The sequence below is a fragment of the Indicator indicator genome, chromosome 2 (assembly GCF_027791375.1).
Source record: "Indicator indicator isolate 239-I01 chromosome 2, UM_Iind_1.1, whole genome shotgun sequence".
NCBI classification, from domain to species: domain Eukaryota; kingdom Metazoa; phylum Chordata; class Aves; order Piciformes; family Indicatoridae; genus Indicator; species Indicator indicator.
Window position 1 is genome coordinate 16,271,905 of NC_072011.1, and position 17,812 is coordinate 16,289,716.

Consider the following 17,812-nt stretch of genomic DNA (forward strand, 5'->3'; position numbering starts at 1 on the left):
TGGCTTTTTGCACTTCACCTCCCCCTTTTACGTTCCCTGAACTCTGGATGTTTGATTGGTTCCTTGGTTGGTTTTTTGGGTTTTGTTTTTTGGTGGTTTTTTGTTTTGTTTTTTTTAAGACTGGGAAAATACTGCCTTCCACAGTGTTAAAAATACCAGTGATGATGTAGTTTGTTTACATTTCTCCCACTCCACATTTTAAACTTGAACATCCTTTACCAAGAATGTTTTCTCCAGCCCCCATAGACTATGCTCCTTAGAGGACTTCATAGGTGCACTGTCTCTAGGAAGCCTGCCCCTCACTGTGGCTAAAAGTGAAGCAGTAGCTTTTCTTGTGTCTAGTACTGGAATAGAGCATAAAAAGACAGGACAGGACAAGGAAATCTTTCCCTAACAAAAGCTGGGCAAAGACATCCACTGGTTAAGCCCTGGTTTATCAGATATCTTCACACTGTGCAGTACAAATAAAGAGAAAGAATGGAAGAGCAAAGCAGCATCCAGAAAGTGTGAGGCTGGAAGCAGAAAGGAAAAGAGAGATTTTATAGAGAAAAGGTAAGTGAAAGACAGGAAGAGAAAGAACATTTCAGGTGGTTGTGGCTCATCCCAACTGAAGTCAGAGCTGGATAGTTCCCTGCTCTCAATACATTCAAGGCACCAAATTGATATTTGAAATTATTTAGGAGTCGTTAGATAGCAGAAAACATGGAATAATGTACTGAAGACTGTTGCCATGTTACAATTAATCTGATTTTTGTTTCCCCACTTTCAGTCTGAAAGACTGTTAAATACATCTGGGAATGATAAATGAATGAATAGGCTGCCATTTGCAAATCCTCACCCAAAATGAAAGAATGTGGCTTCCTATTAAATGGGAGATTATTGCTGTCCCAACACAGGCAGCAGAGTTAGCAATGAGTCCAGCAGAATTAAGGAGCTTTCTGAATGCTTTGACAAATAGAGTGCTAATGTCCTTGATGAAAATCACTTTTAGCAAGCTCTTAAAAATATTTTCTCCTATTTCAACTATATTTCAGTCCCACTAGGATGTGTCTGTTCTTCACAAAGGAATTCTAGTAGGCATTAGGACATTTTTTCAACATCACTGGTCAATTACTTTACTGCCAGAGCTGGTCATATATTTGCACTACCCTTTTTAATGAAAAACAGTTTGTTTTTGTTTTTGTTTTTAATTTTTAAGGGGATTTTTTTTCTTTAAAGATTAAAGATTTTTAAAAAAGAGAGAGAAAGCCTAAATCCACACTTCTGTATTCACTCTCCCCAAAAAAAAAGCAGCTGTGAAAAATTGATTTTATACCAGGTCTGCAATTTGTAACTCTCAGAGAAGGATTTACTGACTAGAGGAGTTGTTGACCTCTCACAGATGCAGAGTGAGAAAGCCTCTCCACTTCTTGGCCACAGCAGTCCATTATCTCTAAGTACACTGGGTGAAGTACAGTAGAGAGCTCTCTAAGTCCTGACTGGTCAAAGGAAGGAGTTGCAGCGTTATGCCCCCAGCCACCAACAGCTGCCTGTGCAGCAGGGCTCAGCTGATGAGGCCCTTGTACCCCACCACTGGCTCATTCTCTCCAGTACAGAGGGAAGATCTTCTGCCTGGAAGAAGGAGCTTGTGTCTCAGTTACAAGGAGAGAAGAAGGGTCAGTAAAGGCTTCCTGTGGGCTTGAGGCACAGTTCTTTGTGCTGCCACTTACGTATTGTGTACAAATAATTTATGGTTTTGATAACTCAGTTCTCTTTTTAAAATGCAGACAGTGCTTCCTGTGTAACAGAAGTGCTGGAGGCTTGTTGGTGTTTGCCAGGTTCCCAGTAGTTGTATGGAAGCAACAAAATGAGTATTTCGTTTGACCTCTGTTGTGGCATAAAGGTTTGTAGTATGGCCATAGCCACGATGAGGTCATCTGTTAATATTGCTAGAGTTGTTTCAGCCTGTTGACCCCATCTGAAGAAAGACCAGAGGAGGAGACCAGTGTAATTCCTATTAACATTTTTAGGCTTGTGGTTATTCCTAAACGTGTTATCAACTTTTCCTAGGAAGGGAAGATTGGAAACAGCACAGGAACTCCTTCCCAAATATTACTGTGATCTTCCTAGCCCCCTGACTTACTACTGCATTCTTTCTGCTTCCCAAGATATGCCTAGCTGAAGGCATGCCATGAATCCCTGAATCTCAACCCTGTGAGTCACTGGGATGCTTGCTGTTAAGCCTGGGCTCAAATTCATGGATGCTGTCTAAAGTTGCCTTGAAGCCGAAGTCCATTATTTTTAAGCCCCCAGTTGCTCTCGGCTTTCACCTGCAAAAAGGGGTCAGAACAAGAATAAATCTCACAGGCAACAGGCTAAGTATTTCTCTGGCCTTTTTGTGTTCCCTCTAGCATGTCTGCATTGACATTTAGAGAGGCAGATGGGTTCACATTTAATAAAAGGTTTTGAAATAATCTGTTTGATTGGGTGCCTAAACTGTTGGAGTTTGTCCACGTGACTTTCTTCTGCTGCCATGAATGTAGAGGTCAGTGTGTTCAAGCCCTTAACAGGGGAGCAGTGTGGTGACATGGAGTGAGCATAGTTGAAGGTGTGGCCAGCACCTGCATTCCAGTACAAAATCTGTCACAGATTGCCTGTTGCTTTGGTTGAGACAAGATTCTTTTTCTTTCTTTGCATGCCATTCTTCACTGATGAAGTGCTTTTCTTTCCCTGCCATGTCCCACAGAAATGTTATAAGGGTTAATTGGAGTTTTTGTAAAGCATACTGACAGTCAGAAGATATTTTAATTATTAATAAGACTAATGATAGGCCACCATCACAAGGACCTCTTCTGTGGTAATCCCTGTAGATCCCGTACATAGTGACTCTGGGTTATCAAGGGTCTTATAATGTACTTTTCATTTTTCTCCTTTTTTTTTTTTCAGTAAAATGACAAGATAGTAGCTGACACTGCTGACATGAGAAAGCAGTGTCATATATTGGAGAATGTACTAGAGATAGCTGTTCAAAGTTTACAATTTAAGAATCATAATATAGTTTCAAGTCCTTTTATAGTAGTTCTGCTGTTTTAATTTTGTCCAGTAGTGGAGAGCATTAAGAAATTGGTTATAGGGCTAAAGAACACTGCTCAACAAGCTAGACCAATAAGTCAAGTAATTAAAATACTACAACCAGTCTCCTGCCAGGTACCTTTTGCAGAAATGTCAGTACAAAGTTTAGTAACCCACTAAGAATGCACTACAGCAGCAGCAACAACAGAGGAGAAACAGGAGGCCTGAGCGTGCAGTCTGGCGTGGGTGTACATTATGTACCCTTTCTAGCCAGTGTTGCTGCCAGTCAAATGGGCCAGGTTTGATCACTTAGGTATTCTTGGTAAAAATAACACTGCCACAAGACCCAACAAGATCATTAGCAATGAGGAAGCCATAGGTAGAACTGGGACCTTTCTGTCGTATCTCTGTTCCCCAGCTACAAAATGGTGACAGCTACAGAGCTATTTAGAAAATACTTTGAGAGTCTGAAGGAGAGAGACTTCTGAAGTGCATGGGGTGGAAATACTGTAGGTCAGGGTGCTTCCACTCTCCTTTTCTGCTCTCGCCACAGAGAATCATGGGAATGGTGTAGTGGGTTGAAAATTCCCCCCCAACATTAAATTTGTCAGACAAACTCATTTGGAAGCAAACGAAAGCTGTATTTACAGGCAAAACTACAATCTACAATGAAATGCAATGAATATGTACAAATATACAATATTAACAGGTATTTACAATTAACAAACAGCACAAAGACTCCCCTGGCCAAGGACCAGGGGAGCTGCAACAGCTTCTTTCTCCCTGCCTCCCCATTACCCCCTGTACAAAAGAGACAAGAGAAAGAGCAGACAGATGTTAGACTTAGCCAAAACAACACATCCAAGGCCAAGCAGAAGCAAGTTAGTATCTCCCAGCCCAAGGAAGTGAGGAGAGAGATTGTTTTGCAAACTGGCTTAAGTCCCTTATCTCTTCCAATGGGATTGTTTAGAATTATCATTATTTTCTTTTTTAAATCTAATAGTGATTTATTTACATTTTACCACTTTCTGTTCAATATCTGTGGAAAAATTTTTAAAGGCATGGCCTAAAACTACCACAGAATGGTATCAAAGACATGTACAAAATGCAGTAACTTTTTACAGAGCCAGCCTTGGCCAGGGAGGACAGTTGGAAGAAGTACTGAGGACTGACAAGACTAAATACAAAAGCCAGTGACCACAACAGCAAGGCAGTCGTAGAATCACAGACTTGCTAAGGTGGGAAGGTACCTGTGCAGATTATCTTGTTCAACCCCCCTGCTCAAGCAGGGTCACCCAGAGACAGTGGTCAGTCAGGTTTTGAATATTGTCAAGAATGGAGACTCCACAATCTCTCTGTGTTCAATCACCTTTATGTTTAAAAAGGTATCTCTTATATTTAAAGAAAAAGTGTCATGAACCATTTGCATGTGTGGATGACCTCAGTCCTAATACTGACTTGCATCCCCCAGCACAGACAAGATCAGACCAGTTGAAGGACATGTGGCAAAACTTTATGGAAGACTGATTGTACAGCTTTATAAGCAAGTCCTGCATGGGAAGTTCTCTCTTGAATCCCTGTGGCAATAGGGTAATACGGATAAACTTGCTAGTACCAGTAAAATGCTTTACGATACTACAAATACCAAACAAACTGATGAACTTCTGAGATCACATTTAGCGGGGGCCTGGGAAGGAGACTGAGGAGTACCTCGTATTAACTGCCTCTGACCTCAGCTGATTTCTGTTGCTAGGAGGCTGGAGAAGAAGTCCTTAAGGGCTTTATTCTGTGACAGGAGCTGTGACGCTAGGCAGACGAAGGAATCCTCCTTCCTTCAGAGCTCACTGAGGTATGAGACAGGACACTACTCATCCCACTCCAACCCTCATGCTCACCTACTGCTCTCTCGGTAACCACTGACTAACAGCTCTGCTCCCCTCCTTGCTGGGAAAAATGCTACCATGTGGGAAGAAGAATCACCTCCCATCTCCAGATCGTCTTTTTCACATCTGAAATAGAAAAGCCATGTAGGTTGCTGGCAGCTCAGGGAGATCAGTCTGACTAAGGTCAGAGTTGTTAGTGAGGGAAGCAGAGACAAGCGTATCAGGGTTAGGCTGAACAGAAAAAAATCAGGCCAGACTCTCTGAAACAACCCAGAGAATCCCATGGCTTTAGTCCGGTGGGTATCACAGCTCCACTGTAACCTGATCGTCTTGGAGCCCTTTGACAGCACTCAGTGTCACTGTCCTCTTGTGATGCTCATATATTGCCCATCACTGCAATCCTCAAACAGGTATTTGACAGCTGGAAATGCCAGGCTGTTTCCTGTTTAAAAATTTATCGAGCTCTGCATTATCTGTTTTAAAGCAAGATTATTTATGTGTGCAGAGTTCAAAGTCTAAAAATACAAGGAAACGTGGAAGATAAACTCTGTACAGCAGTGTTAATGTCAGTTTTATTTGCATCCTCTGTCTTACAGTGTTCAGTAAATACAGAAATGCAGATTATGATATCAGTGTCCACATTTACAAGAAAAACAGGTAAATAGACATTTGTTCTATTTAAGGAATACAGTTGAATTTTGCTGTAAAAGAGAACACCATTTGTTATTGGCTGCCATTTGATACTGTAACAGTGTAATCTTGAGTTACATGATGTGTAGTTTGTCTTCAGCTCTCATCACTTGGCAGGGATGGTTCACAGAAGATGTGAATGCCTTAGTTCAAGCTTGGATGAAAGGCCAAACACCTGCCAGTCTGCAGATATGTTCCTCATCCTTCAGCCTTCTCCCCAGAGGTGTACCTTTCCATACTTGTCTAAACCATGTACTTTATCCATGCAGCATATTTGTATTTTAGAAAGATGTAATGTAATCAGGATTCATACGTATTTAAAAACAAGGGAAACACTTTCATGCATACTATACTGGTTAACACTGAGATCTTTCTTGGTCTAAGCATGTATGTGTGCATGATTGAATGCGACTCCATTTGTAAAAAGTATACCATCCTCTTGAGACTCTTGTATTTATTTGCTTTCAATTATATTTGAAGCATTTAGAAAGTCTTCTATACTAATCCCGTCCAAGTTGGAAGCCACACAGCTCATGCATGAGACTGTCAAACATGAGTAGTTGCAGATGTCAATGCACCAGTGGCAGGAATCCAGGAAGATAGATCAAGGCTTAGTCACTGAAAAATACAAGCCAGCACATCTCAGATACATAGCATTGTAGCACCTCATGAGGAAAACGTGTCATGACAGGAAATCAATAACCTCTTGGAGGCGATCTGGTTTTGAAATATTCTTGATTAATTATGCCAGGGTGTGCTTGGCAACTTTGACTGATCCAGCATTACTCTAAGGCTTTTTGCATGAAGCACTATTGTAACTAGTCTCATAAGTCAAATCTGATGGTTCAAGTCAGGTTTTAAAGGGTCAGGTTATAGATTTTGTAATGTCTTTGTGCCCGACATTGCTGACTTTACTGTGGTGTGTAGACTTTTACTATCAGTCAAAATAACAATTACTTTAACATGAACAATAGCATTTAGAACTAATTGTATTTGAAGTGGAGTGATTCTCCTAAATAAAGTATGTCATATAGTGGGTAAACAAGTAGGGAATATCAGTGTGGTTTTGTGACAGAAGGCCTTAATCCCACACCCCAGCACATGCTGGTGCTTTACCCACTGAAAGCATTTTACTCCTGATCTTACTAATTTTGTGGTGCTACTAGAGGCTGCCTTGGCCTGACTTCTGCAGCCTGAGCACAGAATGAAAGACCAGCAGGTGCTGTCAGCAGAGCTGAGAGCAGAGCTGAGAGCTGCTTTTGTGCCTGACCACAGCTTATCACTGGTTATCAGGTCACTCAGCAGTAGCTGTCAGTGTCCAGCTGCTGCCATACAGCTTAGGCCTGCACCCTTGCACAGGCTGGAGGAATGTGGAGATGATCCTACTGCAGCAATTTGGCCAGGGGCATGTGCAGTGTAGCTTAAGAAGCTTTCCCCTCCTGCCCTGCTGCCTGGCAGTGCAATACTCACTATTTAGAAGACACAGGAAAATGCATGTCAGCCAGAGCACAGATCACTGGGCGCAGTAATGAGACCACACTCCTGTTAGTCTGCTACTGCTTGCTGTAATAGAACAAAAAAGCTTAGGAGGTTATGGCCTCTAGAGTTATTTATTAAAGGAGTTTGCTTGTATAATATAAATAATTAAATAAAGGTAATGGCAATGTCGCTGAGATAAATTGTTTGAACCAAGTCGCAGATTGCTGGCAGTCAACATGTGATAGACCAAAGCGTGACCTTTGGCTACCTCACCTGCACAACACCCAATAAATCTACCTCCTCAGTTACCACTTCCAAGATTTTAAATTTCCAAATAGCATCAAAGAGCCACCATTTGAAAAAGAAACTGCCAAATAATGGTTTCTTGATTTTCCCAAATGTGGAATTTCTTTCCCCAAATTATACTGGCCCAAAGCCCAGGACAGGCAACATCCAGTTCTGGACCAGTGACAGATTCAGAGTCCAATGTCTTCAGGCTAGAAAGAGGATACTTTGGCTATCATGAAGCCAAAAATATCCTTCTATGAAAGCCTGAGTGCTAGCCCTGGGCAATTGCCAGATTTTAGACTTTAACAAGGGACATTTTATGTACAGATAAACTTTTCAAGTCAGTTAAAGAGATTTAGAAAGCATATTGATACAAATTATTTTCTCCTTCTGAGGCCTGTGCGATCAGACTCATGTGGAAGAAGTTAGCTTTTCAAGGAGAGGAATGCCATTTTCCATATGAGTAAAATTGTTGTAAATCATTCTGTAAGATCTCTGTAGTGATTTTTGTGCTAGCAATACATGAGGCTCAGTGAATTTACTACCACTTTTTCAGCATGACCTGCATATACAGTCAGCATTAATTCATGCAAATCAAATCTCAGTGATACATCTATTTGTGTGTGTAAACATTGATTTTTAAGGGTAAGACACAAATATATTTCTTCATTTAGATCTTTTTGCAAATAGTAGTTTTAAGAAATTCTAGGGCAAGTGGTTTACCTGGTAAGAGGTGAATAAGCTGAATAAAATAACTAGAAAAATTATTTTGCATAACATTGTGATTAATGAACAAAGCATACATAGTGTGTACATCCTACATTATTATGGCATGTTTTTTCTAAGGATTTTGTGACAAAAATAAGAACTTGAGGTTTAAAGTAAACTGAGGTTTGCAGGATTTGCTCAGCTGTGACTGAGTGCATAGAACCTGGGCTCTGTTGATTCTCTGTAGTTTAAAACCCTCCTAATGCTAGTGCAGTGCATGCTGTTGGGAGCGGAATGAGACGTTTGAGCGTGGCATAGAAGGAGCTGGAAAGCCTAGGTAAGAGATCCCAGCAAAAGGAGAGACACTGCACTTTGCACGTGCACTTTGCATCTGTTTAATGATACCTGGATACATGACATTCATTAAAGTAGTTGTATTGAATTATACATTAAACATGTAGCAGTGCTGTTCCATTTGGCAACATGGCCCTGGTTTTGCACAGTTTTGCCACACCAGATGTGCTGTGTCCTGTCATGTCCCGTCCATGCCATCATCTTGTTTCAAGTCCAGGTGACCAAGATTTTGATGAGTCAAGTCAGGGCATTATCTGTGCCTGCCAAACAAATTGGTGGATGTGAAGAGAGGACCTGTGGTGACTTTGAAAGAAGCCAAGACAGGAGAGAGAGTATGTCACTCTGGGAGCTACTGAATTAGGGCCAGGAGGACACAGAGGGTTGCTTGGGCTGGTACGATAGGAGCTGCAAGGCAGCAGCTTGAAGCAGCAGGAGCAGAGATGAGAGAGAGACAGAGAGCTCAGAGGGAGGCAGTTGAAGTCTCCAAAAGCAGAGAGGAGCCAGGACATAGGGTCAATCAAGGTAACTACTGAGAGATGCTGAAAAGGCCAAGATGTCTCAGAGCTATAAACTTGAATGAGTAGATTGGCTTTCATACCAGATTTTTCCTGCTCCTCTATACGTGCTTGCTCATCTTAAGCTGACACACCAGAATGGAACTGAGGAGTACAATATGGTTTTCCATTCCTCCATAGATACCCTGCATGACCTTGAGTGAGGCCTCCCATCTCCATCATGCCTCCTGCAAAATGAGGGTAGGATATCCTTCACCTAAAGATCAGGGCTGCTGTGAGGGTATGTTTAGTAATGCTTTTGAGGTGCTGAAGTGCTTCAGCAATTGGCACCGTGGAAATCTATAGATAAACACCTATATATAACCTCTCTGACACTAGTAAAGTCACAGGGGTGAGATCAGGTTGACGCTGCTATTTCAATACATAGAATGTACTGCATTTGTTACGAAACAAGAACAATCCATCTGCATTAACTGTGCATGGGAAAAAAGGCACAATATGGTACAGTTCCATTTAAGTCAGATATGCCATGGCTACTTCGTTTATCTTCAGGAAAAGAGGAAAAGAATGGGTAACATTAAACAGAAGTGTGAATTTTCTTTCCAAAGAACTCTATACTCCAGCATTGGTTAAATGGTTCTCTCTGGTTCTTGTGTGTTTTGTGGCATTGTAGGGCATTGGTGTTTGTTTAGATCCTTCCTCCATCCAACCTACAACAATTAATGAGCTGTCTGTGGCTGCCTTGGAGTGCATCCTGTACATCAGCATGTCTCAGTTAATAGTCATAATTTCTCATTTGTAAAAAGAAAAGTGCTACCAGCAATTCCAGTCTCAGAAGGGCTCAGACTCACTCAAGGATTTCAATTTATTATGCACAGAGCTCTGATATCCTGCTGCTCTTTTTATGGATTAGGCTGCCTTGGTGGAAAGTATCATCATTCAGATGACACATAAATACACTCTTGCCAGCTGTTCCTTTCTCAGAAGTTTCTCAACAAATAAATCATAAATGAGACCCTTGTTTTACTAGTTCCTTATGTGGTTCTCCACATTACTCTGCTAGTAGCATACAGAAAATGCAGCCTTACTGCTGTTATTACTCTACAACTGCAGGTATTTTTAGGGCCATTAGTATTGGTTACTAAGGTGAATACACCAGTAGTGAATTAAGAGTAATGGGGCATAGGTTGTTTTGTTGGTCATTTCTGTGAAACCTTTAATCTCAAGGTGCTGCACAAACCCCTGAGAGGTAAGGAGATGCGGACTGATCACTTCACTTGTTTTGACATGCAACAGCTGTTTAACTATGTGTAATCCAGTTGTGAGTTCAGACAAAAAAGGGGGAAAAAAGTGAAGAGTAACATCCTACTGATGAAAATTAGAGTTTATAGAGGAATTTAGAAAGACAGAAAGCAGAGACAGCTGTCAGATGCAGCAGTTTGGGTAGCAGGGTGCAAAGAAGGGGGCCTCTGGCAAGTTCATACCAGCATTTCTTGGGTACTGTGGTGGTACTGCAGGGCAGTTTCCCAGCAGATGTTGGAGCAACCTCTGCAAGGTCACAAGCAGGATGCAGCTTTGAATGGTGGATGCAGCCCTCCATGTCATGGGCTGTTACACAGTTTGTGGGTGAAGACCCATCTGCAGCCGCCTTGTTTCTGGCAGTACCAGCACTTCCCAGGAGGCTCCCAGTCCGTCACTTAAAATGTTGGTGGCTTCAAAGCTGCAAGGCCTCCTTTCTTGTCACTGGGCTTTCACTGACCCTTAAGAGCATGGGCTGAATGTCACACTGAAGCCCTCTCAATAGAGGTCAATGGTATTTCCATTGAACTAAAATGTCCTATATATCCTGTAGTTTTTAGTCTGATCAAATTGAGTAACAAGGTGTGGTCTTCTGTTGGTTGAAGTGAGTTACAATCACAATTTATGTCATCCTCAGGGGATTTCAGTATCCTTACAGAACTTCTGTGTACTGACCGGACATCAGAAAACAGATTCCTTTTTAAGAATGAACTCCTTGTCATAAAGGTAGTTTTGGACAGTCTCTGCAGACCAGGATTGGGTGATGTGGGAAGATAGCACTGCCATCTTAGTGCAGAAGGACAGAAGATACCAGTACATGAAGTTGGTGGTTTAGCACCTTTTGAAAAGCTTTAACTTTCCCTTTAAAATAAAATTAGGGAAGGAGAAAAGGCCAAGGAAGTTATTGATTAAAATAGTGGCAAAACCCCAACACTTACTGGTTGGAAGATAAACTGTATAATCAGGCTCTCAAGAATGAGCACTTAATTTGCTTGAAGACTATTAGACAACTCAATGTACCTGATTTGCATAAATTACTTTTTTTTCAACTACCTGTTGAAGCACACACCTAAAATGGGGAAACACATATCTCCATCAAAGCTCAACTTGTCAAGCCAACACTACAGATGTCCTGCTTATTTGTGAAGTGATTTTCCAGTCTCAAATGTCATTAGACACATACATACCATGTGGGAGGTGGTATTTTAAAAACGTTTTTCAAAGAGTCTTTCAAAGAGTCAATGAGGAGCAGAGTTTCTCAGGAAGCACAGGCAGTGGTTCTAGGAATTAATCCACTTGCAGCTCTCAGCATGACTTTTTTTGCAGCATGTACTAACTCAGCTTCACTCAGAGGTTGCTCCTTTGTATTCAGTCTCCCAAGTGTCTTCTGGATCACATTCTCTGTATGATAACCACCTGAGCTCCAAGTGTGTGGCTGGTTTCTGTGTTCTCACACATCATTACCAGTTAACAGCTGAATTTGGCAAGACCACTTGTAGTTGATGGGACCTCAGGAAGCAGCACCGTGTGATGTACACAAATAGGGAGGAAATTGCAGCTTGCTGTTCTAAAATAGACCAGCCCTTGCTCGCAGAACTAGAAAGCACATAGATCTGTCAAAGCTCCCTTTGCAGCAGCAGGGACAATGATGGGACACAAAGGGTCTGAGCAGCGCAATGGCAATGCTGCAGCCAGGTAACAGCGACTTACGGTCACACTTCAGCTCACAAGGCAGTGATGGATCCTTCAGAGAGGGGTAAAAACTGGCTCTGAAAGTCACCACCTTGGCAATCCAGAGATAAAGAGGTTTGTGATTGGGAGGGCAGGTAGCATGCCAATTAGGGAGAAGCTGACTGGTACATTTTCTTTCAAATAGAGTTACTGAGCTAAAGCTTAGAGTTTCTGCTAATGATAGGGTTCATTAGCTCCCTCACAGCTGCCCTGGCAAAGGGCACACATGCAGCAAGTGTCACCTTCCCAGCTAATGGAGGGAGTGCTCCCTTATGTACCCACAGCACTGTTCAGCACAAATCTCTAGTGCCAGCACAGTCTTACAGGCAGAGCGTCTCACAAGAGCAGCTGGTCTCAGTGGGAGCAGAGTAAGATGTCCAGGTGAAAATGCAACTTTGCCTGTAGATATTTAGTCCATAATAAAATTGTCTTATTGAGTTAGCATTGATGATTAATGCTAGCATAGTTCTAGTGCTATGCTAATCTTTATGATTATAAATTTGCCCTTTCTTAAAGTCTTTAAATAGTGCAAAATAACAACTACTGGAAAGCTTTTACAGCAGCATCATCCTCACCATTTAAATATCCTTGTTATTTTAACTTCCTCATTCCTTATTTGTTTCTCAAGTAAGCCCCTGAAGATACTTTGACAACCAAAATGAGAAATGTGCTGTCCTCCAGTTTGCCGATAAGTAAAATGAATCAGTCCTAGAGATATCAGTCAGGCATCTTTGATCTGCATGGTGTGATTTTTAACAAACAGGTCAAGAAAGCATCAGTGGTATTTTCTCTATAAGCTTCAGATTCCCATTGCCCCAGGTTTATTCAGAAGTCAAGTTGCAAAAACATTAAAAGAGTAAGAAATTTTTGGCCTCCTGCAGCTTCCCCAGCCCTACAAAATTTTGTGGCTTTTAAAATAAGGTTTCCGAAGGGCTGAAATGTAGGAAAGAGAAATTCTATCTTGGTTGTAGTTTTGGTAAAGTATCTGAAACTGCTTTTTAGAGTGGCATATTAAACTGAAGTTCAATGTATTAAACTAAAGTTCCCGATCTGGAATTGCAGTGTTTGCAGAACTGCCATTTTGGCAGGTAGCATCAACATTTGATATAATAGACTAAAATTAAAAGATACACATCTCTGATTTTCCTTTTACACTTTTAATTGCACTGTACTTTTAACAGGATTTTGTAGACAAACTCTTTAGTGATAGAGTTCCTTATCCTCTTTTTCCTCCCCTCACCTTTAGAAAAGAGCAGAAAGGAAAATTCAGGAAAATAATGACCTACTTTATTATATAACCATAGGAATTAGGAGGAGGGAAAGGGGAAAAAAGTATTCTAGATTAAGACTTGATTGCTGGAATTATTTTAACTACTTTTTAATTGGCAAGCTGTTGAGTTGTTATTATCACTGAAGAGTGCATCAACAAGCAGTATCTAAAGTGATAAACATTTCAGTTGAGAAAAGGAGCTGTAACCATCATCTATATAATGAAGAGTTAAGACTAAGTGACTGGATCACAGGAATACGTTGTACAAAGAGTATCAAGGGTGGTGTTTGGAGTTAATAGTCCCTGTTTTCCTTTTTTTTCCTCTGAAGAAGTTATGGAGGCAGAGCAGGAGACATGCACATAGCCTCCAGCTACTGTACTTTGGAGGCTACACAGAGTGAGGTACTGATCTCTGCAGACCTTTTCCATAGAGATGCAAGATGTACAGGTGAATCTCCAGGGCTCACTTTGCTGTCAGTCCCTAAAAATGGACTCTGAAGGTCCTGCACCATTTGTAGACCTTTCTTCTAATAGTGGGCACCTCAATCGTAGACTGCATGCAAAACATCTTTGTATTCCCTTGACGCTGATCTATACTGTTTAAAGGGATGAAGGAACAAGTTGTTAAAAGATAAAGAAATTGAAAGCTCTCCTTCCTACTGTATTATCCACCTGACATTCCTCAAATGCTAGTCATTAATTACTAATGCTTTGAAAATCAAAACAGTTACCCGATCAAATTATGTTACATCTCTGAGCCGGAGCACTTCCATTATCTTATCATTTCCCATTCAAACAGTTCTTCTCTGCAGTTGTTGAAGGCTCATATTCCACTCTGTTTCCTCTCATTTGGACTTGTTATCCATGCAAGGATATTTCTCTTCCATGCCCGTTCTGTCTTCATGTTGGTGAAAACCAATGTGATCTTACAGCATAATTACTACAAACTTAAAAATCTGACCCTCCACCTCCCCCAGAACTACATTTGCACACCTGATGGCAGAGTGTGGCCATTGTAAACTATAAGCTTCTTTTTCAGTTGGTGATCAAGTACTTTGGGAAGCATTAAACCTGGTTTAGGGCTTAGGCTGCCCTTGCAGTCCTTGCATCTGTGGACTGGGCAGAAGAGTTCACAGTCACACCAAGCCCCAGAGACAATCTCTCAAACAAACTTTGGACTTCAGTGATAACTTGGCACAATGGTGGCAATGTAGAGTATGTTTCTGGATTCACCTAGGTGAGCTGTGTATTCAGAAATTACAGGTTTATTCCATAACACGTTTGTTCTTCGCTTATGTATATTTCCATTCCTGCCAGCACTCTGAAATACAGACATAGAGAGTTAGGGGGCAGATTAGATGCAATTTTTCATGCTGCTGACATTAATTGGATGAACAGACCTTCTCAGAAGGCAGTGTAGGAAATATGTATGGAAAAATGACAAAATAAGGAGTTTCACAGCTAAATAAAGACAAGTGGCTGAAAACGGTTTTTACAGCTTTGGCTTTCATGTTTCATTTGGGAGTCTAAAACCATTTTGCACAACTAACAAATTAGGATTCACACCACCTTTCTGAAGAAGATAATTTCTCCTGTCTTACAGGTGGTGGAACAAAGATATTGAGGCTAACATTTGAAAATATGTCCCCTGTTTTCAAGTCTCCATATTGAGATACATATAAACCTAACTGTCAGGAGCATTTCTATTAATTATTTTGGCATTGTTTGTGCTTAAAGTCCCTGAAAATCAGATGCGTTACCTGCTAACTTGAAGGATCAAAATAACTAAGGTGACGTGGCAAAGTTCGCAGAGCAACTGCGAGATCAAACTGGAACTGGGACCTGTGTCCCCTCCTGCCATATCCTTTTACTCACTGAGTGTCTGCCTTGGATTCCTGGACAAAACTAAATGCACATTCTGCTCACTTAGTTTTTCTCTGCTCTCTTGAGCTATTGGATGTTATAGCTTCGATATTGTTTGGGTTATTGTTCAGCTTTATGGACAGTCATTCTAACCATCAAGAAATTGTCTTCAGGATTTTAAGCTCCTTATTGTAGAACTAGCATGGAAATGCAGTGAGAATCATTTGTATCACCTGGTTTTCCCCTGTTGTTTTGGTTTTTTCAGCACACAACAGTTTTGCCCTTTGTATTAATCGAGATGAGAACAACACATCATCAGTATCCCAGCAGGAGCTGTGGACTGACTGCAGTGTGCACCTTCGCTGTTGGCTATATTTTATGGTAAGGGCTGTACACGCTGGGGTTTCGTATTGTACTGGGGGCTTCGTACGGCTAAATTTGGGCACATACTTCATTATGGATATAATCACTAACAGATTCACGCTGCATGCCTCCTTTGGTCCAAGACCTGGGCTTTGTCTGGTTTCCCCAGATGCTTATATTTTTAGAAAGTATATGCCAAACCTCACACAACAGGAATTTGTTGAACAATCCCATGTAAGCAGTGGTCTTTCCAAGGGTACATTTTTCAAGTTTTTTGCAAGCTAAATATTTTTCTTGGAGCTTAATTTTATTGTCTAGGGTTTTTTTCTATCAAGTAAAATTGAGAATAGGCAAATTATTGCCTGCATCAGTATTTAAGTGGCAAAAGAAAAGATAGAACACCGTCTTTTCTCTTTACTAGTTAATAAATTCTTATGGTAAAATTGATTACAAAACAAGCCAATAATCCAAATACTCTGAAGTTTGTTTTAAAAATAAAAATGTTTGTGAAAAATGAAACCAGAAATAGTCTTTCTTATACAACATTAAATTAAGTAGTGCCTATTCAGACACCTGTGTATGTGACAGACACATGCAATAGTACTCAACAGTTACAGCCTGTGATCATCTCCCTTTGCTTTTGCTGTTCATTGGTTTTGCCTACATGTTCGTTATATCATGAATGGATAGGGATATTCTCAAGTGACTCACCTTATTCCAAATTGTGATTTCTCTAAAGGTGGTCTGAGACAATTGCTTAATTCAGCCTATAGGTCATCCTGCTAAATTCTGCACTTACAGACTATTTCTCCATCTATTCTTATGAAAGATCATTGGGGAGGACTAGGGTAGACACATGCTGCACTGTGCCATCATCTGCAAGTTCTGCATGTCTTCAGCCTACAGGTGTTATTGAAGCCTGTATACAAGATTTGGTTGCAGCTGCAAGCCAAATCTTGGCTCAATGATAGAAATGACTCATACGACTGGAGCACTGCTCTTTAGGTGAGACAGGCGAGGGAGAAGAAGAGGAGGGGTGTATATTAGGGAATCTCTCAACACCACAGAACTTGAGGGATGAGGCCGTGCTTGACCTGCTGTTCTCAAATAGAGAAGGGCTGGTGTGAGATGTGATGGTAGGAGACTGTCTAGGGTGCAGCGACCATGAGATAGTGGAGTTTTCAATATGCAGGGAAACAAGGAGGAGCAACAACAAAACCCTTACTTTGGACTTCCGGAGGGCAGACTTCAGCCTATTTAATCAACTAACCTGGAGAATACCTTGGGAAGCAGCCCTTAAGAACAAAGGGATCCAGAATGGACCTGCTTCAAACAGGAGCTCTTGAAGGCACAGGAACAGACTGTCCCAGTGTGCCGAAAGATGAGCCGACAGGGGAGGCGACCAGCCTGGACAGGCAAGCATCTCTTGAAGGAACTAAGGGAAAAAAAAAGAGGGTGTATCACCTTTGGAAAGAGGGGGAGGTAACTCCAGATATGTTTAAGGATGTTGTTAGGTCATGTAGGAGAAAAATTAGAGAGGGAAAAGCCCAGTTAGAACTTAAACTGGCCACTTTGTGAAGGACAACAAAAAGCATTTTTATAAATATATTAATGGTAAAGAGAGGGGCAAGAAGAACCTCCACTCTTTATTGGACGTGGAGGGGAATATTGTAACTAAAGATGAGGAAAAGGCAGAGGTACTAAATACCTTCCTTGACTCAATTTTCAACAGTAAGACAGGAGGGCCTCAGGATAACTGGCCTCCTGAACTGGTAGATGGGGTCAGGGAGGGGTAATAGTTCCCCTGTAATCCAGGAGGGAAGCAGTTAGAGACTTGCTGAGCCACTTGGATCCTCACAAGTCCATGGGACTGGATGGGATCCACCATAGGGTACTGAGAGAACTGGCAGATGAGCTGGCCAAGCCCCTGTCCATCATTTACCACCAGTCTTGGCTCACTGAAGAGGTCCCAGGTGACTGGAAGCTGGCCAGTGTGGTGCCCATCCAGAAGAAGGGCCAGACAGAGGATCCTGGAAACTCCAGGCCTGTCAGCCTGACCTCAGTGCCAGGCAAGATTACGGAGCAGGTCATCTCGAGGGCAATCACAACACACCTGCAGGATGGCCAAAGGATCAGACCTAGCCAACAGGGATTTAGGAGGGACAGGTCCTGTCTGACCAACCTGATCTGCTTTTATGTCCAGGTGACCTGCCTGGTGGATGTGGGACAGGCTGTGGATGTAGTCTACCTGGACTTCAGCAAGGCCTTTGACACTGTCCCCCATGGCAAACTCCTGGCCAAGCTGTCAGGCTGTGGCT

The 17,812-nt window shown here is 41.6% G+C and overlaps 1 protein-coding gene across 3 annotated transcripts in view; it reads left to right on the forward strand.

Annotated features, from left to right (window-relative positions):
• Positions 1 to 17,812, forward strand: part of AIG1 (androgen induced 1) — a 122,756-nt gene that overhangs the window by 91,084 nt on the left and 13,860 nt on the right. For all 3 annotated transcript variants that reach the window (XM_054394023.1, XM_054394032.1, XM_054394041.1), the window contains one exon: positions 15,397 to 15,512. In XM_054394023.1, the coding sequence (XP_054249998.1) occupies positions 15,397 to 15,512 (116 nt within the window). The remainder of the gene's footprint in view (positions 1 to 15,396; positions 15,513 to 17,812) is intronic.